At 56.4% G+C, this 26,358-nt stretch overlaps 1 protein-coding gene across 1 annotated transcript; it reads left to right on the plus strand.

The window, feature by feature from the left end:
* Positions 1–204: 204 nt before the first annotated feature.
* On the plus strand, positions 205–15,032 carry LOC139239316 (echinoderm microtubule-associated protein-like 3). The gene is made up of 9 exons (XM_070867987.1): positions 205–360; positions 631–762; positions 3,766–3,833; positions 3,960–4,048; positions 6,606–6,703; positions 9,566–9,653; positions 10,401–10,499; positions 11,758–11,888; positions 13,567–15,032. The coding sequence occupies exons 1-9, from the start codon at positions 205–207 to the stop codon at positions 13,768–13,770; spliced, it is 1,065 nt and encodes a 354-aa protein (XP_070724088.1). The 3' UTR covers positions 13,771–15,032.
* Positions 15,033–26,358: the final 11,326 nt, after the last annotated feature.

Below are 26,358 nucleotides of genomic sequence, written 5' to 3' on the forward strand. Positions count from 1 at the left end.
GGAGGAGGGAGGGGAGGGGTGAGGGAGCGGGCGGAGGAGGGAGGGACGGGCGGAGGAGGGAGGGACGGGCGGAGGAGGGAGGGACGGGCGGAGGAGGGAGGGGAGGGGGCGAGGGAGCGGGCGGAGGAGGGAGGGAGGGGTGGAGGAGGGAGGGGAGGGGTGAGGAGCCACACCAGAAGGCTCCTGTTGTGTGGGAGGTGGCGGATGGTGAAATGGGACACCCCTGTGTTGCAGATTCCCGAGCGGTACGGTGCGGTGCGCACCATCGTGGAAGGACGTGCCGAGGACCTGCTGATCGGCACCACCAGGAACGCCATTCTGAGGGGAAGCTTCTCTGAACCCTTTACTCCCATCGTGCAGGTCAGTACGTAGTGGGGAAGCCGATCTCCAGGAGTGCTCACCCCCTTCCCCCGCACACCTCCGAGGAGACGGGGCAGTGGAAGGTACCTGTGTGTGGAGAGGAGCGGAAATCTGCAACTCTCTTCCCCCGAGAGCGTCTGCGCGGGGCGAGCGCCTGCGCGGGGCGAGAGCGAGCGTCTGCGCGGGCGAGCGCCTGCGCGGGGCGAGAGCGAGCGTCTGCGCGGGGCGAGAGCGCGTAGCACTGACCTGTGCTTTGTGGATCACTTGCAGGGTCACACGGATGAACTGTGGGGACTGGCCACTCACCCGTCCCGAGATCTCTTCCTGACCTGTGCACACGACAAGCAGGTGTGCCTGTGGGATCAGGGGCAGCACACACTGGAATGGAGCAAAACGCTGGAGGTGAGCGGGAGCACAACGGACACACTCAGCCTGACCCGAGCAAGGACGCAGAATGTGTCCGCCATTTACACAGCAATCGCTCAACTCTCAGATTGGCCTCAGATCCCTCTGTCTCTCCCTCTCTCTCCCTCCCTCTCCCTCTCTCTCTCCCTCCCTCCTCGGTCTCTCTCTCCCTCCCTCCCTCTATCTCTCTCCTGTCTCTCTCTCTCCCTCCCTCCTGTCTCTCTCTCTCTCCCTCCTGTCTCTCTCTCCCTCCCTCCTGTCTCTCTCTCCCTCCCTCCTGTCTCTCTCTCCCTCCCTCCCTCTGTCTCTCTCTCCCTCCCTCCCTGTCTCTCTCTCCCTCCCTCCCTGTCTCTCTCTCCCTCCCTCCCTGTCTCTCTCTCCCTCCCTCCCTCTGTCTCTCTCTCTCTCTGTCTCTCTCTCCCTCCTCTGTCTCTCTCTGTCTCTCCCTCCCTCGGTCTCTCTCTCCCTCCCTCCTGTCTCTCTCTCCCTCCCTCCTGTCTCTCTCTCCCTCCCTCCTGTCTCTCTCTCCCTCCCTCTGTCTCTCTCTCCCTCCCTCCCTCTGTCTCTCTCTCTCCCTCCCTCCCTCTGTCTCTCTCTCCCTCCCTCCCTCTGTCTCTCTCCCTCCCTCCCTCTGTCTCTCTCTCCCTCCCTCCCTGTCTCTCTCTCCTCCCTCCCTGTCTCTCTCTCCCTCCCTCCCTGTCTCTCTCTCCCTCCCTCCCTCTGTCTCTCTCTCTCTGTCTCTCTCTCCCTCCCTCTGTCTCTCTCTCTCCCGCCGTCTCTCTCTCTCTCTCCCTCCCTCTGTCTCTCTCTCCCTCCCTCTGTCTCTCTCTCCCTCCCTCTGTCTCTCTCTCCCTCCCTCCCTGTCTCTCTCCCCCTCCCTCCCTCTGTCTCTCTCTCTCCCTCCCTCCCTCTGTCTCTCTCTCCCTCCCTCCCTCTGTCTCTCTCCCTCCCTCTGTCTCTCTCCCTCCCTCTGTCTCTCTCCCTCCCTCTGTCTCTCTCTCCCTCTGTCTCTCTCTCCCTCCCTCTGTCTCTCCCTCCCTCCCTCTGTCTCTCTCTCCCTCCCTCCCTCCCTCTGTCTCTCTCTCCCTCCCTCCCTCTGTCTCTCTCTCTCCCTCCCTCTGTCTCTCTCTCTCTCCCTCCCTCCCTCTCTGTCTCTCCCTCCCTCCCTCTGTCTCTCCCTCCCTCCCTGTCTCTCTCTCCCTCCCTCTGTCTCTCTCTCCCTCCCTCTGTCTCTCTCTGTGTTCTAGCTGCATCTGTCACTGTTTCTCTCCTGACAATCCAACTCGTGGCCTCAGTAGCTGTGAGATCAAGTGATTATTTCACAACTTCTGTGTTTTCTGTGCGCTGGCTGAGTGTGTTTGGCAAGTTTCTCTATGTCAGTTGCCATCATCGTCATAGGTGGTCCCTCAAACGAGGATGACTTACTTCCACATGAGTTCACAGAGATCCCAGTTGTACATCACTTCAGTCCCCATCCCATCAGATGATAGACCCCTCCCTCCCCCTCCGCCTCCCTCCCTCCCCCTCCCTCCCTCTCCCTCCCTCCCCCTCCCTCCCTCCCCCTCCGCCTCCCTCCCTCCCTCCCCCTCCATCTCCACAATTGCTTACAAACTGTAAAATCTCCAACTTCTCCCGTTCTGATCAAAGGTCGCCGACCTGAAACGTTAACCGTTTCTCTTCCCCAGAAGCTGCCTGACCTGTTGAGCAATTCCTGTTTTTATTATACTCAGACCTCTCTTTATTCTCTCTCTCTCTCACTCCTGTTTCTCGCTCTTCAGCACGGGTCAGAAGGTAACGAAGTGGAGCAGGAACCCGGGCCACTTCCCCCCCCCCCCCCTTCCTTATCTGAGAGGTACAGAGGCAGCAAATAGTGTTTTAAATCGGCGCTGGTTCCACACTGCACCACTGGCCCCCACGGGAGCTGGTTTCTGGTCAGCCTCGTCTAGTTACGGTAAGTTGCGACAGATGAGTGCGTGGGACAGGCAACAACCTGCCAGTGTGTCTGTGAGTGCTGGCACCCATCGGGACAGGAGCTCCCTCTGGTGGCTGCTCCCCAACATGCTGCCAGGTCTGACCGACACACTGCCTCTGCCCCTCCCCCTTTTACTGTTGTAGCCCTGGCTCTGTGGGCAGCACACTCGCCTCGGAGTCAGAAGGTCATCGGTCAAGGCCCGCACCAGAGACTTGAGCCCATAAACCAGGCCGACACTCCCCGGTGCCAGTACTGAGGGAGCACCGCCCTGTCGGAGGGGCAGTACTGAGGGAGCGCCGCACTGTCGGAGGGGCTGTACTGAGGGAGTGCCGCACTGTCGGAGGGGCAGTACTGAGGGAGCGCCGCACTGTCGGAGGGGCAGTACTGAGGGAGCGCCGCACTGTCGGAGGGGCAGTACTGAGGGAGTGCCGCACTGTCAGAGGGGCAGTACTGAGGGAGTGCTGCACTGTCGGAGGGGCAGTACTGAGGGAGCGCCGCACTGTCGGAGGGGCAGTACTGAGGGAGTGCCGCACTGTCGGAGGGGCAGTACTGAGGGAGGGCCGCACTGTCAGAGGGGCAGTACTGAGGGAGTGCTGCACTGTCGGAGGGGCAGTACTGAGGGAGTGCTGCACTGTCGGAGGGGCAGTACTGAGGGAGTGCTGCACTGTCGGAGGGGCAGTACTGAGGGAGCGCCGCACTGTCGGAGTTGCCATCTTTCAGATGAGACATTAAGCTGTCATTTGACTGCTCCCTACATAAATAATCCTTCGGTCACTATTGGAAGAAGAGCAGGGGAGTTCTCCCCGGTGTCCTGGGGCCAATATTCATCCCTCAGTCAACATCACTAAAACAGATGATATGGGTCATTATCACATTGCTGCTTGTGGGATCTTGCTGTGCGCAAATTGGCTGCTGCTTTTCCTACATTCCAAGAGTGAGCACACTTGGAGCAGTGCCCCCCTTGGCTGTGAGGCTTGGCCTCTCGTGCTGCATGGCCTGTGTGTTTACTGGATGTGCTTGTTCCACAGGAGACGGGACTGTGTGCTGATTTCCACTGTCAGGGAGCAGTGGTGACTGTCGGGCTACAGACGGGCAGGTAACTCCCCGATTTTACCAGCCGCTCCTCTTCAACCTGCGTCTCTGCACTTTCACTACTCTCTCTCTCTCTCCCCTCCCTCCGTGGTACCGGTTATTTATTTCCCCTTTCCCCCCCTCCCCGCAGGTGGATGGTTCTGGACTGCGAGACGAGGGAGCTGGTCTGCAGCACAGTCGATGGGAACGAGCAGCTCTCGGTGGTCCGTTACTCTCCGGGTAAGGGTCTGTCCCCGACACGGACCCCCTCTCCCGACACGGACCGACCCCGACACGGACCCCCTCCCCCGACACGGGCCCCCTCCCCCGACACGGGCCCCCTCCCCCGACACGGACTGACCCCCCGACACGGGCCGCCTCCCCCGACACGGGCCCCCTCTCCCGACACGGACCGACCCCGGACACGGGCCCCCTCCCCCGACACGGGCCCCCTCCCCCGGACACGGACTGACCCCCCGACACGGACCCCCTCTCCCGACACGGACCCCCTCTCCCGACACGGACCGACCCCGACACGGGCCCCCTCTCCCGACACGGACCCCCTCCCCCGACACGGACCCCCTCTCCCGACACGTCCCAACCCCCCCACGACACAGACCCCCTCTCCCGACACGGACAAAACCCCCCCCCTGATGCGGACAGACTCCCCCCCAACACCGACTGCCCCCCAGGGGAGCTTGCTGATGGTAAAGCGCGCTGCTCCCCCAATGACCCTGTGGGCTTGCGGCAGTCACTGAGAGGGGGGGTGGTGACTTGCAGCAATAGCGAGCTCTCGGGGGTTTGGATGGGCCAGCTGATGGGGACAGGTGGGGGAAGAGGAGGGTATAGTCCAGCCGTCTGCTGCTGGTCAGTCGCAGGACAACCCCACCATTCCCACCGTTCCCCCAGGTGCTGATGTGTAGCTCAAGGGACCGTCAATAGTTTAACCCCACGTGACACCGATTAGTTTTACCTTACTGACGATGCGTTGCTAATTCACCCCATTCAGGTTCCCCACCTCCGGCAGGTACAGAGTCCCACTTACCCCATTCAAGTTCCCCACCCCCGGCAGGTACAGAGTCCCACTTACCCCATTCCAGTTCCCCACCTCCGGCAGGTACAGAGTCCCACTTACCCCATTCCGGTTCCCCACCTCCGGCAGGTACAGAGTCCCACTTACCCCATTCCAGTTCCCCACCCCCGGCAGGTACAGAGTCCCACTTACCCCATTCTAGTTCCCCACCCCCGGCAGGTACAGAGTCCCACTTACCCCATTCCGGTTCCCCACCCCCGGCAGGTACAGAGTCCCACTTACCCCATTCCGGTTCCCCACCTCCGGCAGGTACAGAGTCCCACTTACCCCATTCCAGTTCCCCACCTCCGGCAGGTACAGAGTCCCACTTACCCCATTCCGGTTCCCCACCCCCGGCAGGTACAGAGTCCCACTTACCCCATTCCAGTTCCCCACCCCCGGCAGGTACAGAGTCCCACTTACCCCATTCCAGTTCCCCACCCCCGGCAGGTACAGAGTCCCACTTACCCCATTCCAGTTCCCCACCTCCGGCAGGTACAGAGTCCCACTTACCCCATTCCCGTTCCCCACCTCCGGCAGGTACAGAGTCCCACTTACCCCATTCCCGTTCCCCACCTCCGGCAGGTACAGAGTCCCACTTACCCCATTCCAGTTCCCCACCCCCGGCAGGTACAGAGTCCCACTTACCCCATTCCGGTTCCCCACCCCCGGCAGGTACAGAGTCCCACTTACCCCATTCCGGTTCCCCACCCCCGGCAGGTACAGAGTCCCACTTACCCCATTCCGGTTCCCCACCTCCGGCAGGTACAGAGTCCCACTTACCCCATTCCGGTTCCCCACCTCCGGCAGGTACAGAGTCCCACTTACCCCATTCCAGTTCCCCACCCCCGGCAGGTACAGAGTCCCACTTACCCCATTCCGGTTCCCCACCTCCGGCAGGTACAGAGTCCCACTTACCCCATTCCGGTTCCCCACCCCCGGCAGGTACAGAGTCCCACTTACCCCATTCCAGTTCCCCACCCCCGGCAGGTACAGAGTCCCACTTACCCCATTCCAGTTCCCCACCCCCGGCAGGTACAGAGTCCCACTTACCCCATTCCAGTTCCCCACCTCCGGCAGGTACAGAGTCCTACTTACCCCATTCCAGTTCCCCACCTCCGGCAGGTACAGAGTCCCACTTACCCCATTCCGGTTCCCCACCCCCGGCAGGTACAGAGTCCCACTTACCCCATTCCAGTTCCCCACCCCCGGCAGGTACAGAGTCCCACTTACCCCATTCCAGTTCCCCACCTCCGGCAGGTACAGAGTCCCACTTACCCCATTCCCGTTCCCCACCTCCGGCAGGTACAGAGTCCCACTTACCCCATTCCAGTTCCCCACCCCCGGCAGGTATAGAGTCCCACTTACCCCATTCCAGTTCCCCACCTCCGGCAGGTACAGAGTCCCACTTACCCCATTCCCGTTCCCCACCTCCGGCAGGTACAGAGTCCCACTTACCCCATTCCAGTTCCCCACCCCCGGCAGGTACAGAGTCCTGCTGGGTGATCCTCGGTTACTCCCCCTAGCTCCTGTCCTACATGCGTGAACCCAGACACTTGAGCATCTTCAGCCTGTACGTTCGGGGAGAGGGAGGGAGGGAGGGCGATGGGTATCGGGGCCAGGCCTATACAAACCCTCCAGCAGCACACTGTTACCCAGGAGCAGGAACCCTGCCCCCCCCAAGTTATTGAGTGCGTATTCATTTATTTTTCATTATTCCGACAGGTGGTAATTTCCTGGCAATAGGATCACATGACAACTATATTTACCTCTACACTGTCACCGAGAACGGCCGCAGGTACAGCCGGTTTGGCAAATGCACGGTAAGATCTGTGGCCACTGCACCGATTCATATCAGCTTGAGTTTTTCTTGCCGTATGTGTGTGCACCTTCCTGAGGAGAGATTGAGCAGACTGGGCCGATATTCTCTGGAGTTTAGAAGAATTGAGAGGGGATCCCATTGAAACACACACAATTCTTACAGGGCTTGACAGGGTAGATGCAGGGAGGGTGGTTCCCCCCCGGGGCTGGGGAGTCTAGAACCAGGGGTCACAGTCTCAGGATAAGGGCTCGGCCATTGAGGACTGAGATGAGGAGGAATTTCTTCACTCAGAGGGGGGTGAATCTTTGGAATTCTCTGCCCCAGAGGGCCGTGGGAGGCTCAGTCTGTGAGTATATTGAAGACCGAGGGCGAGAGATTTTGGGATATTAAGGGAATCGAGGGATATGGGAATCGGGCGGGAAAGTGGAGTTGAGGTCGAAGGTCAGCCGTGATCTGATTGGATGCCGGAGCAGGCTCCAGGGGCCCAATCCACCGAATTCTTATGTTCTCCTTGGTTTTTTAATTCTTGTATTTCCTTTCATAGAGTTATAACGGCACAGCAGGCCATTCGGCCCATCGAGTCCATGCCGGCTCTCTAGAGCAATCCAACCAATCCCATTGCCCCGCTTTATCCCCATAGCCCTGAAGTTTATTCCCCACAAGTGCCCATCCAATTTCCTTTTGAAATCATTGATCGTCTCCGCATCCACCACCCTCGTCGGCAGCGAGTTCCAGATCATTACCGCTCGCTGCGTGAAAATGTTCTTCCTCACATCCCCCCTGTAGCTCTGGCCCAAAGACCTTAAATCTGTGTCCCCCAGTCATTGTACCATCAGCTAATGGGAACAGTCTTTCTCTGTCTACCTTATCCAAACCCGTCATAATCTTGTTCACCTCTGCCAAATCTCACGCTGAGATACACTGAGACGCTGGGTGAAACCATTGCGAATGTGTCTCTGTAACCAGCCCGGGTGCAACGCGCCCCATCTCTTTCCCCCCCCCCCCTCCCCGGGCTGGGATCCGCATCCTCGCCGCGTCTCATCTCGTCTCCACTCGGGTCGGGATCTGAGCGGGACGCAAACCTGTTCCTTTTGTTCATTGCTCAGAGTCCAGCAGGTGAGCATACGAAACAGGAGCAGGAGTCGGCCGTACGGCCCCTCGAGCCTGCTTCGCCATTCAATAAGATCATGGCTGATCCGATCATGGTCTCAGCTCCACTTCCCCGCCCGCTCCCCGTAACCCTTCACTCCCTTATCGCTCAAAAATCTGTCTATCTCCACCTTAAATATATTCAATGTCCCGGCCTCCACAGCTCTCTGGGGCAGAGAATTCCACAGATTTACAACCCTCTGAGAGAAGAAATTCCTCCTTATCTCAGTTTTAAATGGGCGGCCCCTTATTCTGAGACTGTATCCTCCAGTTCTAATTTCCCCCACGAGGGGAAATGCTCTCTCTGCATCTAGCCCCCTCATTATCTCATTCTTCTGAACTCCACTGAGTATAGGCCCAACCTACTCAACCTATCCTCGTAGGTTCATAGAATCTCCACCCGCCCCTCCACCCCCCCCCCCCCTGCCCTCCGGAAGGCAGCAGCCTGACACACCGTTCTACAGGCACATTGGGCCCGAGCACCTTGCCCGAGTGGCCATCTTTCTGTGTGTGAGGCTCAGTAGCAAAGCGTTGCCAATAGTGTCATGTCCATTGCTGGCGGGAGAGTGCCGCATAGTCCCATGGGTGTAACGTTCCAATCGGGGGATTGGCTCTGCACCCTGCCCTGGGCTGGACTGACCACAGCACTCTGCTCCCTGCCCTGGACTGACCACAGCACTCTGCACCCTGTCCTGGGCTGGACTGACCACAGCACTCTGCACCCTGCCCTGGACTGACCACAGCACTCTGCACCCTGCCCTGGGCTGGACTGACCACAGCACTCTGCTCCCTGCCCTGGACTGACCACAGCACTCTGCACCCTGTCCTGTCCTGGACTGACCACAGCACTCTGCTCCCTGTCCTGGACTGACCACAGCACTCTGCTCCCTGCCCTGGACTGACCACAGCACTCTGCACCCTGCCCTGTCCTGGACTGACCACAGCACTCTGCACCCTGTCCTGGACTGACCACAGCACTCTGCACCCTGCCCTGGACTGACCACAGCACTCTGCACCCTGCCCTGGACTGACCACAGCACTCTGAACCCTGCCCTGGACTGACCACAGCACTCTGCACCCTGTCCTGGGCTGGACTGACCACAGCACTCTGCACCCTGTCCTGGACTGACCACAGCACTCTGCACCCTGCCCTGGACTGGACTGACCACAGCACTCTACACCCTGTCCTGGGCTGACCACAGCACTCTGCACCCTGCCCTGGACTGACCACAGCACTCTGCACCCTGTCCTGGGCTGGACTGACCACAGCACTCTGCACCCTGCCCTGCCCTGCCCTGGACTGACCACAGCATTTGATGGGGAACCGACTATTCACAGGGCAGAGGTCAGCTGGATTGACATTTGACCTCCTGGGCAATGCGAATAACAACACCAACCTGCATTTATATAGCGCCTTTAACGCAGTAAAACGTCCCAAGGCACTCCCAGGAGCGCAAGTCAGACTAGAATCGACACCGAGCCACACAAGGAGATATTGGGGACAGGTGACCAAAAGCTGGGTGGAAGAGGTCGGTTTTAAGGGGGAGTTTCAGAGTCCTGATGTGGTCCGGCTCCTGAATGGACATTCTTGATCATTGGCCATGAAGCTGTTATTGTCTAAATGCGAGATGGTGATGACATTGGATGACTGCGCGATGGTTGGCATTTTGTGATAGACACTCACCAGTAACCGTGTCCTCTCTCGTCTCTTCAGGGCCACTCGAGCTTCATCACCCACCTGGACTGGTCCCAAGACAGCCACTTCATCATGTCCAACTCTGGAGACTACGAGATCCTTTACTGTAAGTGCAAAGCTTCTGGGAACGGCAGGACGTGGGGACATGGGAATGCATCAAATCCATGTTACATTGGGGTGGGAGCGTAATGGTTCAGTGGGTAAAGACCCCGTGTGGTGCTGACCGGCCCTGGTTTGTGGATGATCGATTGTGGCAGTAATGGTGCTGGGCTGGGCCTCGCTGCCTCCCACCCCACCCCCTCCCCCTCCCCTGGGCCCCCAGGCTTGGGCCTGGCTCTGAGCTGGGCCCCGCTGCCCTCCCGGCCTGGACCTAGCTCTGACCCCAGTCTGGGCCTCACTCCTCCCAGCCTGGGCCTCGCTCCCCCCTGGCTCGGGAGCGAAGGATGATCTGACGAGGGTTCCTGCTCCTGCGGCGATGTGGGATAGGGCCTCGGCTGTGATATCCCCCCCGCTGACTCTGTCTAGCCCCCGGGGTGCTGGACAAGTGCTGCAGAACAGTCAGCGCCCATTGTGCTGTACCTCAGCAAGACATTCCAGCCTTTGGGAAGTTGAGAGAGAACAAGGAATATAAAACAAATCTTATCTGTGGTGGAGGGCCGCAGTGGCCAAGTGGGTCTACACACTGATTATTCTCCAGTCTGTGCCGAGATCATAGATGGGACTCGGAGCAGCGCTTCAGTCGCTCTGGGATAGGTGGGCGGGGGACAGAGTGGCTTCCCGCACCTGACTGGGGACAGAGTGGGAAACACTTGCCTGTTGAAGGAACTCCGAGTGCTGGCTTACTGTTTTACAGGGGACATCGGGGGAGGATGCAAACTGATCAGGAATCGCTTCGAGTGCAAGGATCTGGAGTGGGTCTCGTACACCTGCGTCCTGGGATTCCACGTGTTTGGTGAGGATGGTACTTGGGGGATGGGGAATGAAGGGGGATTTCCACAGCCGGGGAGAGATTGGGGCTCTCCCTCTGTTTCTGAAGTTTTGTTGAAGCCGGAATATATCTCAGCGCTGGGGTGAATCTGAGTGGAACCTAACTAGCCCTGATTCAGGACTGTCCTCATCTTGGGAGGGTCTCAAAAACAGACGGACATCCAGGTGGTAGTCCCTTGCACTAAGACAAAGCAGCCCGTTTGATCAACACGCTACCCACCACCTTCAACACTCAATCGCTCCACCACCGGCGCACCGTGGCTGCAGTGTGCACCATCTACAAGATGCACTGCAGCAACTCGCCAAGGCTTCTTCGACAGCACCTCCCAAACCCACGACCTCTACCGCCTAGAAGGTCAAGGGCAGCAGGTCCATGGGAACACCACCACCTCCACGTTCCCCTCCCAGTCACACACCACCCCGACTCGGAAATATATCGGCCGTTCCTTCATCGTCGCTGGGTCACAATCCTGGAACTCCCTCCCTAACAGCACTGTGGGAGCACCTTCACCACACGGACTGCAGCGGTTCAAGAAGGAGGCTCACCACCACCTTCTCAAGGGGTAATAAATGCCGGCCTGGCCAGCGACACCCACATCCCAGGAACAAATAAAAAAAACTATTGAATATAAATCGGCCTTGGAGAGGGTCCAGGGGGAGAGTGACCAGAATGGTCCCGGGGGAATGTGGGACTTCAGTGACGTGGGGAGACTGGAGAAGCCGGGGTTGTTCCCCGTGGAGCAGAGAAGGTTAAGGGGGAGATTTGATCGAGGTGTTCACAATCACGGGGGGTTCTGACGGAGTAAATCAGGAGAGACTGATCCCGGGGGCAGGAGGGCCGGTAACCAGAGGGACACGGATTGACGATAATCGGCGATGGAACCAGAGGGGGAGACGAGGAGAATATTTTTACGCAGCGAGTTGTTGTGATCTGAAAGGGCGGTGGGAGCAGGTTCAATCGTGACTTTCAAACCGGGAATTGGATCAATACTGGGACAGGAGAAATGTGCCGGGGCTGTGGGGAAAGTGCAGGGGGGGGGAGTGGGACTGATTGGATCGCTCTGTCACAGAGCCGGCACAGCACGGGCTCAAGGGGCCCAATGGGATCCTCCTGTGCTGGGTGAGTCTGGGAATTACAAGCGGCCCGGTCTATACGGTGAAACCCGCGAGTGTTTGGAGTAACATTGGGAGCCTTTTCCCTTTTGCTTTGTGTCCTGCTGCAGGAGTGTGGCCGGATGGATCTGACGGGACAGACATCAATGCGCTGTGCCGCTCCCACAATGCCCGCACAGTGGCCGTGGCTGACGACTTCTGCAAGGTCCATCTGTTCCAGTATCCGTGCGCCAAACCCAAGGTCAGTCGGAGCAACGGGAGGGGAGTGCCCGTCGGGAATACCGCCAGCGGCTTGTATTCCACACTCTGCGGGGAAATTGTCACACTGAACCCCTCCCATTCCAGGTCAAGGACCTTGGCTTGGGTGGGCAATTGGATAAATGGATGGATGGTCTGAAACTTACTGAGTGACAATAGACCACAACTTGTGTACCCCCAGGCTGGTGTTGACACAGTGTAGGAACGGGAGACGGCAGTGACATCACCATCGACTGGTGTCTCCAGACACACAATATTGTCATATATGTCTATTTACCCCATTGTCACCCATCCCCAATACAGGCTCGAAGATGAGGAAAGATTGAAACATCTGCTTAATACTCTTTATTAAATCAAGTCAATGAGATCATACAATGCCATCCCTAATGCAATGAATATGAGCTATAGGTAGCAGTTATACTCGCATACCACGGACCCCTTCAGGAGATTGTCAGCGTGACTGCTCACAGGAGCCTCAGCAAGGATAATCCCAAGTCCCCAAGGAGCCCCAGTGTGTTGGATCTTCTATATGTCTCTCCCTACCTACGTCTGGTTAATCTCCCGTCAACCAGTCTGCACAATATTATCAGTTTCTTCATTCATCGGACTCACTGATGAGAATCTGGGGGGGTGTCAGGTATGGTCTGTCTTTCGGATGAGACGTTAAACCGAGGCCCCATCTGCCCCCTCGGACGTAAAAGATCCCACGGCACTATTTCGAAGAAGAGCAGGGGAGTTATCCCCGGTGTCCTGGGCCAATATTTATCCCTCAATCAACATAACAAAAATTATCTGGGTCATTATCACATTGCTGTGTGTGGGAGCTTGCTGTGCGCAAATTGGCTGCCGCGTTTCCCACATTACAACAGTGACTACACTCCAAAAGTACTTCATTGGCTATAAAGTGCTTTGAGACATCCAGTGGTTGTGAAAGGCGCTATACATATGTAAGTCAGTCTTATCTCTTCCTAGTACATTCATAACGCAACCCCATAACTCAGTAAATCATGCCAGACTGATCACTACAGTCTCTGACTGATTTACTACGTGTCTTACCTCTTCTCATGGTCGGTTAATGAGGGAATGACTTCTACATTCCAGGCCTGGTTTTGTACAGCCATTACAACCACGGCACAATCAATCTTTAATACGTTGATATGTATTCTACATTAACAAAAGCTTACTATGGCTATTCTACCGGCTACACCCACACCAGTTACCTGTGCTGTACAGACCCTTGACATAGAACATAGGAGCAGGAGTCGGCCATTCGAGCCTGCACCACCATTCAATATGATCATGGCTGATCCTCTATCTCAACATCATATTCCCACTTTCTCCCCATACCCCATGATGCCTTTTGTGTCTAGAAATCTATCTCCCTCTTAACTATATTCAGTGACTTGGCCTCCACAGCCTTCTGTGGTAGAGAATTCCACAGGTTCACCACCCTCTGAGTGAAAACATTTCTCCTCATCTCGGCCCTAAATTTCCTCCCCCGTATCCTGAGACTGTGTGACCCCTTGTGCTAGACTTCCCAGCCCCGGGGAAACACCCTCCCCGTATCCAGTCTGTCCAACCCCCGTCAGAATTTTATACCTTTCAATGAGATCCCCTCTCATTCTTCTAAACTCTAGCTGTTCCTTCCCGTTTGCCTGTAGGCGCCCAGCCACGTGTACGGCGGACACGGCAGCCATGTGACCAACGTCCGCTTCACGCACAACGACACCCACCTGATTTCGACGGGTGGCAAGGACACGACGGTGATGCAGTGGCAGGTGGTTAGCAGCAGCCTGGAACGCAGCACCTCCATCTCGCCCACCTCCGTCTCCTCGCTGGACATCCTGTCAGGCAGCAACGCTTGAAGGGTTCGACGGGCAGACTCTCCCTCTCTCTTTCCTCCCCCCCCCCCCCCCCCCCCCCCCGCCCCCCGGGTGGCCGAGAGCTTCGCAGGCTGTGCAGATACCAGGTGAGGAGTTTGTTGACGAGGACCATTCCGACACATCCAGGGGAGACGTGCGATTCTGTAAATACCCCCTTCTTTACATCCTTGTCATGTCCCTATTACTGAGGAGAGGGAGAGAGGGGGGGGGGAAATCCCGATGCTGGGTTTAATCTTAAAAGAAATGTTTTTAAAATGGACTTTTTTTTTTAAGAACAGGGGCAAGCTGAGGTTTAGCGGGTTTGTAAATGTGTGATTGTAGGGCTGCTGGGGGCACACGGTGGGAAAGGGAGAGGTCCTGCTGGTGCGAGGAGGAGTGGGGGGGGGGGGATAGATTTAGCGTGAGTCTGTGGGATGTAACCAGGCTGTGATTGGTGCTCGGCCGGGGGCAGTGAAACTCCAAAACGATGTGAGGCAGGATGACGAGGCTGGATATATAGAAGGGTTACTGCAGTGAGTGAGAGGGCTGCCTTTTGTGGAGTTGGAGTGGGCAATTTTGCACGTTTGATTGAAGTTACGCAGCGGGGTGGTGTTGGTGCATGGTGATGGGGCATGAGGGTTCCTTTCCCTCCCCAACATGTTCAGTGCCGCTCCGATACGGGCAGAGCAGCAGGCAACTACTTCCCCGTAGGCGGGGGGAGGTGTTCTCACAGTTCCCGTGGTACCGGCAGGTCATCGACTCTCGGGCAACAAAAAAAAACACCAATCATTTTACACATGCTGTGTATGGTAGTTTCCATGTTAAAGTCTGTGAAGTAACTGGGGGCAAGTGGGCCACCTGCTCCAAGACCTCTGCCACTCACTGGGTGGTAGAGCTGGGCAAGACCAGCCTGACACCCCCACCCACCCCCCTCGCTGACCACCACACCGGTCAGCTGCTCCCTCGGGAATCGGGGAGGGGGAGAGGGGATCCGTACTTGCATTCCAGCAGTCGCTCAACTGCATCTCTCGGTTCACTTTTCTGGATGTCATTTAAAAAAATGGTAATTCTCAAGTCTTTTTTACAAATGTTATGTTTTGTTCTTGGAAGAATTTTTTTTTAATATGTGAATTGAATAATCGGAGCCAAGTATTGTCTCAAGGACCAAATGCGCCTTATTCACAGACTAGATGATTGTAAACAGTTCTGAACTGTACAGAAAATGTATTTTTTTTTCTTTGAAATAAAGCCTGACTTTAACTATTTCCGTGTTGTTTAAATGCTCGCCGGCACGAGGGAGCTGTTTGTCTAGTTTTTTTTGTTATTCACTTTGACTTATCCTCGAGTTATAAAGCTACGCAAATACACCCACTCTCATTCTTCCAGGAACAGGAGGAGGCCGTTCAGCCCCTCGAGCCTGTTACATTAGGAACAGGAGGCCATTCAGCCCCTCGAGTCTGTTACATTAGGAACAGGAGGAGGCCATTCAGCCCCTCGAGCCTGTTACATTAGGAACAGGAGGAGGCCATTCAGCCCCTCGAGCCTGTTACACAGGAACAGGAGGAGGCCATTCAGCCCCTCGAGCCTGTTACATTAGGAACAGGAGGCCGTTCAGCCCCTCGAGCCTGTTACATTAGGAACAGGAGGCCATTCAGCTCCTCGAGCCTGTTACATTAGGAACAGGAGAAGGCCATTCAGCCCCTCGAGCCTGTTACATTAGGAACAGGAGGAGGCCGTTCAGCCCCTCGAGCCTGTTACACAGGAACAGGAGGAGGCTGTTCAGCCACTTGAGCCTGTTACATTAGGAACAGGAGGAGGCCGTTCAGCCCCTCGAACCTGTTACATTAGGAACAGGATGAGGCCATTCAGCCCCTCGAGCCTGTTACACAGGAACAGGAGGAGGCCATTCAGCCCCTCGAGCCTGTTACATTAGGAACAGGAGGAGGCCATTCAGCCCCTCGAGCCTGTTACATTAGGAACAGGAGGAGGCCATTCAGCCCCTCGAGCCTGTTACATTAGGAACAGGAGGCCATTCAGCCCTTCGAGCCTGTTACATTAGGAACAGGAGGAGGCCATTCAGCCCCTGGAGCCTGTTGCATTAGGAACAGGAGGTGGCCATTCAGCCCCTCGAGCCTGTTACATTAGGAACAGGAGGAGGCCATTCAGCCCCTCGAGCCTGTTACATTAGGAACAGGAGGAGGCCATTCAGCCCCTGGAGCCTGTTACATTAGGAACAGGAGGAGGCCATTCAGCCCCTCGAGCCTGTTACATTAGGAACAGGAGGCCATTCAGCCCGTCGAGCCTGTTACATTAGGAACAGGAGGAGGCCATTCAGCCCCTTGAGCCTGTTGCACTAGGAACAGGAGGCCATTCAGCCCCTCGAGCCTGTTACACAGGAAAAGGAGGAGGCCCATTCAGCCCCTCGAGCCTGTTCCGCCATTCAATCAGATCACGTATGATGTGTATTTTATCTCCATCTATCCGCCTTGGTTCCGTAACCCTCAATACCCTTACCCAACAAAAATCTGTATCTCAGTCTTGACATTTTCAATTGACCCCCTCCCCCACCCCGGGGAGAGAGTTCCCGATTCCCACGGCCCTTTGTGTGAAGAAGTGCTTCCTGACATCACCCTGAACAGCCGGGCTCAAATGTTAAGGTGACGCCCCCTTGTTCTGGACTTCCCCCACCTGAGGGAATAGTCTCTCCCGATCTACCCCATACAAATAATGTAACTGGCTGTTGGTTCCTGAATTTCAGTGGCTCACAATTCACAGCCCGATTGCTAGTGTGCAAACACACCCGAGCCTAGTGGGTGCATGCAGACTGTGATCTCTGCATGTCCAGTCAGGGCCTGGGCCACTGTCTCTCGGAGACCTCCGCTGCCCAGGGTTTTCCGTAATCGAGTGAGTTGTGCTGCTGTGATGGACCATGTCGCCCCATGCTGATTTTTGTAAAGAATTACAGTACAGCACAGACCACTGGCCCCACCGCTCCGTGCCGGGGTTTATGCCCCACCGCTCCGTGCCGGGGTTTATGCCCCACCGCTCCGTGCCGGGGTTTATGCTCCACACCAGCCCCTCCCAGCTCTCTCCATCTCCCCCCATCACCCCATCCTTCTATCCCTCTCTTCCCCCGTGTGTTTATCCAGCCTCCCCTTAAATACATCGATACTATTCACCTCAACCCCTCCCTGTGGCAGCGAGTTCCACATTCTCACCGCTCTCTGGGTAAAGAAGTTTCTCCTGAATTCCCCGTTGGGTTTATCAATGACGGTCTGATATTGGTGGCCCCTAGTTCTGGTCTCCCCCACAAGTCTACCCCTTCTCCACGTCTACCCTATCGAACCCCCTGCATAATGTTAAAGGTCGCAATTGCGTCAGCCCCTCAGCCCCCTCTTTTCTGGAGAAACGAGAAGTTCTCAGTTTGGTATTTTTCTGGTTCTCATGCTGCAGATTATCTCAATAGGAGGCAGTGGGAGAGACCTTTGTGATCATCCACTCGACCTTGCTACCAGCGAGAAAAGATGCACTTTGCACTTTTACACAGCAATGCTTGTTATTTTATATATATGTAAGTGTTGTGATTGTTACTGGATGAGCAAGCCAGAGGCCTGGACTAATCCAGACAACGCAAGTGCAAATCCCACCGTGGCCATTTTGAGAACTGAGTTCAGTTTTACAGAAGCTAGGATCAGTCAAAGTGACCGTGAAGCTGTCGAATTGGGTTTTTAATGACAACTGTGACACATGAAACATTCGTCATTGGCTGCAAAGCGCTTTGGGACGTCCTGAAGTCATGAAAGGCAATGTGGAAATGCAAGCATACCAAACGTCCTCGCTTTGGTGGCAGTTCAGAGAAGGTTCACTCGGTTGATTCCGGGGATGAGGGGGTTGACTTATGAGGAAAGGTTGAGGAGGTTGGGCCTCTACTCATTAGATTTCAGAAGAATGAGAGGTGATCTTATTGAAACGTATCAGATTATGAGGGGGCTCGACAAGGTGGATGCAGAGAGGATGTTCCCACTGATGGGGGAGACTAGAACTAGGGGGCATGGTCTTAGAATAAGGGGCCGCCCATTTAAAACTGAGATGAGGAGGAATTTCTTCTCTCAGAGGGTTGTAAATCTGTGGAATTCACTGCCTCAGAGAGCTGTGGAAGCTGGGACATTGAATAAATTTAAGACAAAAATAGACAGTTTCTTAATCGATAAGGGGTTATGGGGAGCGGGTGGGGAAGTGGAGCTGAGTCCATGATCAGATCAGCCATGATGGTATTAAATGGTGGAACAGGCTCGAGGGGCCGTATGGCCGACTCCTGCTCCTATTTCTGATGTTCTTATCTGGCCTACACGTGACTTCAGTACCACTGCCCTCTGAAGTGGCTGAGCAAGGCACTCAAACTGTTCCAAGGCGGCAGCTCACCAGCACCCCCTCAGAGACACGAGTGGGATGGGCAATAAATGCCGGCCAGCCCGAGAGAGAATGCATTTTCAAAAACGCACCATTTGATCCAAAACAGGCCAAGAGGCAGGTTTAATGTTCTTTACTGACACGTGGCGGGGTTGTGAAGTTTGGCAACGCAGAACAGTAAATTGAGATGACTCAACTACAAAGGGTTGTTTTACAAAACATTTTCACTCCATACCTTGCTGAGAGACTTTTGATATGATCTGAGAGTGGCGGTGAGCGAGGTGGAGGAAACAGTGTGCGTACCCTATTATACAAACACACAGACTGGTGGGTGGGAGCAGCTTTCCAATGAGCCCCTTCAGGTCTCACTGTGAATGGGATGTGGGCGTCTCATCCAAACAAGAATTAATCGCGGTATTCGGATGGTATGAGGTACTGAATTCGGGGAGATTGCCCGCTTAAAATCACAAGGTGAACCCTGTCATCCGAGTCTAACGACAAAGCTGAGTTTTCCGTCTCGTAGTGAGAGTGGGAAGCACACTCGCTCTCTCGGAGGTAGGTTATGTCCCGACAACAACAACTTGTGTTCGTATAGCGCCTTTAATGTCGTGCAACGTCCCAAGGTGCTTCACAGCAGTGTTATGATACAAAAGATTTGACACCGAGCCGCATAAGGAGAAATTAGCGCAGGTGAGCAAAAGCGTGGTCAAAGAGGTCGGTTTTAAGGAGCGTCTTGAAGGAGGAGAGAGGTGGAGAGATTTAGGGAGGGAGTTCCAGAGCTTGGGGCCCAGGCAGCTGAAGGCACGGCCACCAATGGTTGAGCGATGGGAATCGGGGGATGTTGAGGAGCGCAGAGATCTCTTGCAGCTGTGGGGCTGGAGGAGATTACAGAGATAGGGAGGGGTGAGGGCCATGGAGGAATTTGTAAACAGGGATGAGAATTTTGAAATCGAGGCGTTGCTTAGCTGGGAGCCAATGTAGGTCAGCGAGCACAGGGGGTGATGGGTGAGAGGGACTGGGTGCGAGTTAGGACACAGGTCAGCGAGCACAGGGGGTGATGGGTGAGCGGGACTGGGTGCGAGTTAGGACACAGGTCAGCGAGCACAGGAGGTGATGGGTGAGCGGGACTGGGTGCAAGTTAGGACAAGGGGCAGTGAGCACAGGGGGTGATGGGTGAGCGGGACTCGGTGCAAGTTAGGACACGGGGCAGTGAGCACAGGGGGTGATGGGTGAGCGGGACTCGGTGCAAGTTAGGACACGGGGCAGTGAGCACAGGGGGTGATGGGTGAGCGGGACTCGGTGCGAGTTAGGACACGGGGCAGTGAGCACAGGGGGTGATGGGTGAGCGGGACTGGGTGTGAGTTAGGACACGGGGCAGTGAGCACGGGGTGATGGGTGAGTGGGACTCGGTGCGAGTTAAGACACGGGGCAGTGAGCACAGGGGGTGATGGGTGAGTGGGACTGGGTGTGAGTTAGGACACAGTGCAGTGAGCACAGGGGGTGATGGGTGAGCGGGACTGGGTGCGAGTTAGGACACGGGGCAGCGAGCACAGGGGGTGATGGGTGAGCGGGACTCGGTGCGAGTTAGGACACGGGGCAGCGAGCACAGGGGGTGATGGGTGAGCGGGACTGGGTGCGAGTTAGGACACGGGGCAGTGAGCACAGGGGGTGATGGGTGAGGGGGTGATGGGTGAGCGGGACTGGGTGCGAGTTAGGACACGGGGCAGTGAGCACAGGGGGTGATGGGTGAGTGGGACTGGGTGCGAGTTAGGACACGGGGCAGCGAGCACAGCGGGTGATGGGTGAGCGGGACTCGGTGCGAGTTAGGACACGGGGGCTGCCGAGTTTTGGATCATCTCTAGTTTACGTCGGGTAGAATGTGGGAGGCCGGCCAGGAGTGCGTTGGAATAGTCAAGTCTGGAGGGGAGAGAGGCAGGGATGAGGGCTTCAGCAGCGGATGAGCTGAGGCGGGGGGGCGATGTTACGGAGGTGGTAACAGGCGGGTTTTAGTTATGCTGACCCTTTCTCTCCCTGTGTTAAGAATGATGGCCTGTATCAGTGGCACTGTGATACTGGCAGATACTCGGACAGGCCTAGAACACAGGCAGGACCTGAATTCAATATCTTTCCCCCCCTCTACTCTCGCGTGCCAATTTTCCACCCTCCTGGCACGTGGTCTTCCCAGCAGCGACCATTAATCACGTGGGTAGGTGGGTTACTCACCACCACAGCCTGAGCTGTGACACAACTGCAATTCCAGGAAGTGACAGTGGGTGGTGGTGAAGAGCTGGAACCCCGTTGTTCTCTCCTTTCACACCCTCCCCACCTCCTCAAACCCAGGGTTCCAAGCCGGTTGCAATGTGCTGAGTGGCAATCAACTGAACCGGGCACAAAACCCAATGCAGGCACCTTCCTGATCTGTCTGACTCTGTCCCAAGCCACTCAGACATTCGGCAATCACGTCTTGGTTTTAATAAAATTTTTAAACAAGTTATTTTTCCTTGCACCCACCAGTCGAGCCCCGGGGACCAGTCGAAAGCACGGGAGCATCCCCAGGGGGCATTGCTCATTGGTTTTCTGAGGGGAAAGGCCCCTCCTTTCCGCCTCTGCATGTTCCTGACTAACAAATCGACAGACATGAAATGGTGTCTAAATGTGTGTTGTGCTCACTTACAGCACAACATATGGTGCCCACCTGGGCTCAGGGCTGCGACAGTCTCCGACAACAAAGTGCTGGGCAGCTAACCCCAGAGCAGCACAGTGTCAGCTGTGGCTCAGTGGGGAACACACTCGCCTCTGAGTCACAAGGTTTATGTGCTCAAGTCCCACCCCAGGGGCTTGAGCACAAAAAATCCAGGCTGACACTCCCAGTGCAGTACTGAGGGAGTGCCGCACTGTCGGAGGGGCGGTACTGAGGGAGTGCCGCACTGTCGGAGGGGCGGTACTGAGGGAGTGCCGCACTGTCGGAGGGGTGGTACTGAGGGAGCGCCGCACTGTCGGAGGGGCGGTACTGAGGGAGTGCCGCACTGTCGGAGGGGCGGTACTGAGGGAGCGCCGCACTGTCAGAGGGGCAGTACTGAGGGAGCGCCGCACTGTCGGAGGGGCAGTACTGAGGGAGCGCCGCACTGTCGGAGGGGCAGTACTGAGGGAGCGCCGCACTGTCGGAGGGGCGGTACTGAGGGAGCGCCGCACTGTCGGAGGGGCGATACTGAGGGAGCGCCGCACTGTCGGAGGGGCGGTACTGAGGGAGCGCCGCACTGTCGGAGGGGCGGTACTGAGGGAGCGCCGCACTGTCGAAGGGGCAGTGCTGAGGGAGCGCCGCACTGTCGGAGGGGCGGTACTGAGGGAGTGCTGCACTGTCGGAGGGGCAGTGCTGAGGGAGCGCCGCACTGTCGGAGGGGCGGTATTGAGGGAGTGCCGCACTGTCGGAGAGACAGTACTGAGGGAGCGCTGCACTGTCGGAGGGGCAGTACTGAGGGAGTGCTGCACTGTCGGAGGGGCGGTACTGAGGGGGCGCCTCACTGTCGGAGGTGCCGTCCTTCGGATGAGATGTTAAACTGAGGCCCCATCTGCTCTCTCAGATGGATGTAAAAGATCCTAGGGCCACTATTGGAAGAGCAGGGGAGTTATCCCCGGTGACCTGGGGCCAATATTTATCTCTCAACCAATATCACTAAAACAGATTATCTGGGTCACTATCACATTGCTGTGTGTGGGAGCTTGCTGTGCGCAAATTGGCTGCCCCGTTTCCCAAATTCCAACAGTAACTACACTTCAAAAAGTACTTCATTGGCTGTGAAGCGCTGTGAGAAGTCCGGTGATCGTGAAAGGCGCTATATAAATGCAAGTCTTTCTTTCTTGCTTTCCTTGGCTGTGAAATGCTCTGGGACATCCTGAGGTGGTGAAAGATGCTATATAAATGTAAGTTCTTTCTTTTTTAAAGCCCACAAATGTCATAATTCCTACATTAATAACTGGATTTTTGTTGCTTGTGTTACAGTTTTGAATTGTTTCAAACAAGGGGCTCATAAAACTGACCCGTTGTGGTCAGTATGTTGACACGCAGCACCCGCTGGATGTTGACCTGTCGGTGTGTGTGTGTGTGTGTGTGCTTGTCGGTGTGTGAGCGAGTGAGTGAGTCTGAGTGAGTGTGTGTCTGTGAGTGTGTGTCTCTGTGAGTGTGTGTGTCTGTGAGTGAGAGAGTCTATCACGTGTGTGTGTGTGTCTCAGTGAGTGAATGTGTGTGGGAGAGAGTCTGTCAGTGTGTGTGTGTGAGAGAGAGTCTAACAGTGTCAGTATGTGTGTCTGTGTGAGAGTCTGTCAGTGTGTGTGAGAGTGTCAGTGTGTGTGTGTGTCAGTGTGAGAGTCTGTCAGTGTGAGAGTCTGTCAGTGTGTGTGAGAGTGTCAGTGTGTGTCAGTGGGAGTGTCAGTGTGTGTGTGTGTGTCTGTGTCAAGAGTCTGTCAGTGTGAGAGTGTGTGTGTGTGTGTCTGTGTGAGAGTCTGTCAGTGTGTGTGAGAGTGTCAGTGTGTGTGTGTGTGTGAGAGAGAGTCTAACAGTGTCAGTGTGTGAGTCTATGTCAAGAGTCTGTCAGTGTGAGAGTGTCAGTGTGTGTGTGTGAGTCTGTGTCAAGAGTCTGTCAGTGTGAGAGTGTGTGAATTTGCTTTGCCAAACCCTCTCCCCGAATCGAAAGCTGGAGCAAGGTTCCACAAACACTGGTTTTGGTCGGGAGCTCAGCCGGGTGCCCAATCTGCGGGCGCGAGGTGAAACAGACGGTTTTCCCGTAGACCTGCATTGCTCAGCAGGGACCCTCTGGCTCAGTGACACTGAAGCAGGAGGAGGCCGTTCAGCCCCTCGAGCCTGTTACACAGGAACAGGAAGAGGCCATTCAGCCTCTCGGGCCTGTTACACAGGAACAGGAGGAGGCTATTCAGCCCCTCGAGCCTGTTACATTAGGAACAGGAGGAGGCCATTCAGCCCCTCGAGCCTGTTACACAGGAACAGGAGGAGGCCCATTCAGCCTCTCGGGCCTGTTACACAGGAACAGGAGGAGGCTATTCAGCCCCTCGAGCCTGTTACATTAGGAACAGGAGGAGGCCATTCAGCCCCTCGAGCCTGTTACACAGGAACAGGAAGAGGCCATTCAGCCTCTCGGGCCTGTTACACAGGAACAGGAGGAGGCTATTCAGCCCCTCGAGCCTGTTACATTAGGAACAGGAGGAGGCCCATTCAGCCCCTCGAGCCTGTTACATTAGGAACAGGAGGAGGCCCATTCAGCCCCTCGAGCCTGTTACATTAGGAACAGGAGGAGGCCCATTCAGCCCCTCGAGCCTGTTACATTAGGAACAGGAGGAGGCCATTCAGCCCCTTGAGCCTGTTACACAGGAACAGGAGGAGGCCATTCAGCCCCTTGAGCCTGTTACATTAGGAACAGGAGGAGGCCATTCAGCCCCTCAAGCCTGTTACATTAGGAACAGGAGGAGGCCATTCAGCCCCTTGACCCTGTTACACAGGAACAGGAGGAGGCCATTCAGCCCCTTGAGCCTGTTACACAGGAACAGGAGGAGGCCATTCAGCCCCTCGAGCCTGTTACACAGGAACAGGAGGAGGCCATTCAGCCCCTCGAGCCTGTTACATTAGGAACAGGAGGAGGCCATTCAGCCCCTTGAGCCTGTTACACAGGAACAGGAGGAGGCCATTCAGCCCCTCGAGCCTGTTCCATCATTCAATCAGATCTGTATCTAACTCCATCTACCCACCTTGGTTCTGTGACCCTTAATACCCTGACCTAACAAAAATCTCTCCAGCTCAGCTTTGAAAGCTCCATTTGACCCCTCTCCTCCACAGCTTTTTGGGAGAGCGTTCCGGATTCCCACTCCCGTGTGTGACGACGTGCTTCCTGACATCACCTCTAATGTTAAGGTTACGCCCCCTTCTTCTGGACTCCTCCAGCAGAGGAAATAGTTTATCTCTCTCTATCCCTTTAATCATCTTAAACACCTCGATTAGATCACCTCTTAATCTTCCACACGTCAGCTGTGGCTTCGTGGTTAGCACCCTCGCCTCTGACACACAAAGTTGTGGGTTCAAGTCCTGCTCCAGAGACCTAAGCACAAGAAAAAAATCTAGATTGACCCTCCGGTGCAGTGCTGATGGAGCGCTGCACTGCTGTTGAACTGAGGCCCCGTCTGCCCTCTCGGGTGGATGTAAAAGATCCCACGGCCACTATTGGAAGAAGAGCAGGGGAGTTCTCCCCGGTGTCCTGGGGCCAATATTCATCCCTCGACCAACATCACTAAAATACTGATCTGGTCATTATACACAGGAACAGGAGGAGGCCATTCAGTCCCTCGAGCCTGTTACATTAGGAACAGGAGGAGGCCATTCAGCCCCTCGAGCCTGTTACATCAGGAACAGGGACTGACATATCAAGAAAGACTGGATCAACTGGGCTTGTATTCACTGGAGTTCAGAAGAATGAGAGGGGATCTCATAGAAACGTTTAAAATTCTGATGGGTTTAGACAGGTTAGATGCACAAAGAATGTTCCCAATGTTGGGGAAGTCCAGAACCAGGGGTCACAGTCTAAGGATAAGGTTTAAGCCATTTAGGACCGAGATGAGGAGAAACTTCTTCACCCAGAGAATGGTGAACCTGTGGAAAGAGTTAGATGTAGCCCTTACTACTCGGGGGATCAAGGGGTATGACGAGAAAGCAGGAATGGGGTACTGAAGTTGCATGTTCAGCCATGAACACATTAAATGGCGGTGCAGGCTCGAAGGGCCTAATGGCCTACTCCTGCACCTATTTTCTATGTTTCTAGGAGGAGGCCATTCAGCCCCTTGAGCCTGTTACATTAGGAACAGGAGGCCATTCAGCCCCTTGAGCCTGTTACATTAGGAACAGGAGGAGGCCATTCAGCCCCTTGAGCCTGTTACATTAGGAACAGGAGGAGGCCATTCAGCCCCTCGAGCCTGTTACATTAGGGACAGGAGGAGGCCATTCAGCCCCTCGAGCCTGTTACACAGGAACAGGAGGAGGCCATTCAGCCCCTCGAGCCTGTTACATTAGGAACAGGAGGAGGCCATTCAGCCCCTTGAGCCTGTTACATTAGGAACAGGAGGAGGCCATTCAGCCCCTTGAGCCTGTTACACAGGAACAGGAGGAGGCCATTCAGCCCCTCGAGCCTGTTACATTAGGAACAGGAGGAGGCCATTCAGCCCCTTGAGCCTGTTACATTAGGAACAGGAGGAGGCCATTCAGCCCCTTGAGCCTGCGCCGCCATTCAATCAAACCGCAGCTGATCTGTGAGCTGACCCAATACAGCCAGCCGCCTGTGGCCCCCGTATCCCTCGATACCTTTAGGTTAACAGAGGGTTGCCGTTCGGCCCATCGTAATTAAATGAGTTTAACCCTTTCAGCCCCGGTGTTGGGCCGGGGAGGGGGCGCCCCGACTCCCCCAGGCCGGAGGGGTGGGTAGATGAGCTCCGTGTGTGAGTGTTTGCACAATGTGAAGGGACAGTGCTTGGGAGAACAGAGAGGGTGACAGGGTGAGTTAAGTCCCTCCCCCTCCCCACTCCCTGTCCCCCTGCGGCGGACCACGTGGTGAGAGCGTGTGCTGGCCCCGCCCCGCTTCCCCCGTGCTCGGTGGGAGCGGAGCTGGGCGCGGCCTGGGCAGGGGAGGGGAGAGGAGGAGGGGGCGTGGCCTGGGCAGGGGAGGGGAGGGGAGGAGGGGGCGTGGCCTGGGCAGGGGAGGGGAGGGGAGGAGGGGGCGTGGCCTGGGCAGGGGAGGAGGGGGCGTGGCCTGGGTAGGGGAGGAGGGGGCGTGGCCTGGGCAGGGGAGTGGGGGGAGGCGTGGCCTGGGCAGGGGGGAGGCGTGGCCTGGGCAGGAGTGGGGGGAGGGCGTGGCCTGGGCAGGGGAGGGGGGGGGAGGGCGTGGCCTGGGCAGGGGAGGGGGGGGGAGGGCGTGGCCTGGGCAGGGGAGGGCGTGGCCTGGGCAGGGGAGGAGGGTGGGCGTGGCCTGGGCAGGGGAGGAGGGTGGGCGTGGCCTGGGCAGGGGTGAAAGGTCGGGGCCGGCGCGGTTGCCAGGGGTGACCGGCGTTAACCCCTTGGGCGCCGGCTTGCCGGAACCGGGGTGACGTCACTGGGGGGGGGGGAGAGAGAGAGAGAGAGTGAGGGAGGAA

The sequence above is a fragment of the Pristiophorus japonicus genome, chromosome 27 (genome assembly GCF_044704955.1).
Source record: "Pristiophorus japonicus isolate sPriJap1 chromosome 27, sPriJap1.hap1, whole genome shotgun sequence".
Lineage (NCBI taxonomy): Eukaryota > Metazoa > Chordata > Chondrichthyes > Pristiophoridae > Pristiophorus > Pristiophorus japonicus.